The sequence below is a fragment of the Belonocnema kinseyi genome, chromosome 9, assembly GCF_010883055.1.
Source record: "Belonocnema kinseyi isolate 2016_QV_RU_SX_M_011 chromosome 9, B_treatae_v1, whole genome shotgun sequence".
Taxonomy (NCBI): domain Eukaryota; kingdom Metazoa; phylum Arthropoda; class Insecta; order Hymenoptera; family Cynipidae; genus Belonocnema; species Belonocnema kinseyi.
In genome coordinates, this window is record NC_046665.1 from 1,457,578 (window position 1) to 1,460,110 (window position 2,533).

Consider the following 2,533-nt stretch of genomic DNA (forward strand, 5'->3'; position numbering starts at 1 on the left):
ATTTTTATTTAATTTGAGACTGAAGAGCTTTTCCCTCACTCCTGCGTCATCTACATTAGACTCTAAAACTCTTTGACTTTTGATTTCATTCAGAACTTTTGCTGCATCACTGATGTCTAGAATCAATTTATGGTAATTTTCATATAAATGATTAATTATGATACTTCTAGCGGAGTTTTTTCCTTTAATTTTCTCATCTGAAGTATATTCACGTTTTGGAAGGACATCCGGATTGATAACATCTAAAAGTTCTTTAGCTAAAAGTTCTGAATGAAGTTTGTCTAACCAAACATTGAAATCTGATTTTGAAGTCAATGTAAAGTCCTATTTGGATGAATTTTTAGAATTGTTGTTATTTGACTCTATGGTTTTATTTAGCGCATTAGCGGTTTGGGTAAGTTGAGAATTGATATTTTGAGTTAACATTTGTTGAGAATTGTCTGGAATTTAACTATTGATCAGTAAATTTGGGGTACGAAAATTATCGACAAGATTCGATTCATTACTTCTATTCTCTAGGATATTATCTATCGAAAAGTTACTAGGGGGAGCAAATCTATTTAACGGTTGTGGTGTAGAGGCGGTAAAGTTTGGGCTATTAGTATGTGTGGTAGAATTTTCGCTATTTTTAGATACCTCTAAACGTCTAATCTCTCCTCGTTGGAACTCTAAAGACATCTCCATCATTCTCTGAGAGTGCTGAAGTGCCTGACTCATGTGCGGCCAGACAGTTCCCTGGGTACTGGCTATGTGCTCCAGGGTGGACAGCAGATGTCCCAAGGTGATCTTCGGACCTGGGACTTGGAGCGGAGTGTTGTACACATGAGTCACCTCGGTGTTGCTGGCAGCTGGCCAGCGAAGATTCGCATTGATGTTGGGATCTCCGAAGTGCTGAGCAAAGCTGGTAACGGCAGGTTGACTGCCACTAGGTCCGCCAGCAACAGCTTGAGCTCCACCAGCTGATGTTGTTGTTGATGGGCCTCTGAGAAGAGCAGTTGGGGCTGCAGTGACTTGCTGGCCTCCGCTGGCTCCATTGCCATTGGTGTTGTGCACTATGTTTCCATTGGAGGAAGTGACAACTGCTGATGTTGTTGTTGTTGGAGCAGTAGTTGAGGTTGCTGTTACAGTGTTAGTCACTAGAAACAATTCTATTTTGAATTTTTGGTCTTTCTCTATATTTTTTTTCCCTTCTCTATCATATTCGGATCCGTTACTCTAAAATCGGTTTCTAGTATTCTACTCTATTCTAAATTTTTTTTCCAAATTTGCACTTTAGTAAAATGAATAGCAAATTTCCATAGATTTTGCAAACAAAATCAACTTCTAAAAATTTATTTACTAGCTCCATTTTAATATTTTACCTGAAGCATGAGCATTTTCAGTCGTTGGCACTTGGTTGTTGTTGCCATTCTCCACAACCTCCTTAGTTTCCGTCATTTTCTTTTTCTCTATAAACAATGCCAAACATTCGCTCTATTATATTTTTGGAAGTTTTGGGATTTCATTTCGGAATTGCAGACACGACTGGAAAAACCGGTCCGAAATCGCAATTGCCGTACGCACTGATCAGTACCATACACGTGCTCCCCCCCTTTCTGCTGACCATACATAGCGCAACATAATCGAGGAGGGGCGACCGCACACGTGCATGACACTAAACCAGTGTTTCCGTCAACTGCAAAAGTCATGAGAGTTGTTGACCATACATAGCTCAACAAACTCGACTTTTGGAGAATTTATTTTTAGTTGTTTTTATTATTTTCTGAATGCTCGTGTGCCGTCGAGTAAGCCAGCGCGAGCGGTCTCTCTCCTAGTCCGCGCCCTCGTTCGTTTTTCACGCACACTTTATTGTGAGCACACGTTTACGCCTTATTTCCGTCTCGCCTGCTTACGCGCGCCTCTCTCGCACAACTGTCGCATGTGCCTGTTGCACACTCAACAAGCACCTGTTATCATTTTTCACGCGCGTACTCTGCTACTCTATTTGCCTCTCTCTCTCTAACTCGTCGCGTCAGTATGCGCGCATGATGCCCCCCTCTCTCTTTACCGCGGAATCTATTTCTCTCTCACTCTACCTCGTTCGGCAAACGCGCGCGTCGTCTTTTTCTCTTTCTCTACGAGAGACTCTATTTCCCTCTCTTTCTATCTCGCTTGGTTGAGAGGCTTTCCGCTGCTTGGCAACAGCCGACGCCGCAATGGCGGTATTTCGGCCGCGACTCGTACCGCCGCACAGTGGGGTGAAATCGGAAAACGAGGTTCAAAATGACATTTAGAACGCAATTATGCACCGATTTTAGAATTTTTTTTTTTTGAAAAATTCAGAACTAAATTTTTCAGAAAATGGTGAGAGTAGATTTTTTATTTTTTTTTGTCTATTTAATTTTTATTTTAATGCAAACATCGAAAAAAATGTCGATTTTTCTAATTTCAATTTTTATCTTCTAGACAAAATTTTTCTTATACTTCTCGTCCCTTGAATTTAGTGCACAGGGGTATAAGAAATATAAAAAATTCTTAACTTGCATAGTTAATT

At 40.5% G+C, this 2,533-nt stretch overlaps 1 protein-coding gene across 1 annotated transcript; it reads right to left on the minus strand.

The window, feature by feature from the left end:
* Nucleotides 1-447: 447 nt before the first annotated feature.
* LOC117179641 lies at nt 448-2,231 on the minus strand. Its single transcript, XM_033371646.1, has 2 exons — nt 1,362-2,231; nt 448-1,136 (listed from the first exon to the last, which is right to left on the minus strand). The coding sequence occupies exons 1-2, from the start codon at nt 1,435-1,437 to the stop codon at nt 448-450; spliced, it is 765 nt and encodes a 254-aa protein (XP_033227537.1). The 5' UTR covers nt 1,438-2,231.
* Between the last annotated feature and the right edge of the window lie 302 nt (nt 2,232-2,533).

Bases quoted from the DNA above. Each gene is read 5' to 3' on its own strand.
- LOC117179641 (XM_033371646.1), bottom strand. From the start codon at position 1,437: ATGACGGAAACTAAGGAGGTTGTGGAGAATGGCAACAACAACCAAGTG. The intron at 1,137-1,361 runs GTAAAATATTAA...AATTGTTTCTAG, and splicing joins TGAAAATGCTCATGCTTCAG to TGACTAACACTGTAACAGCA.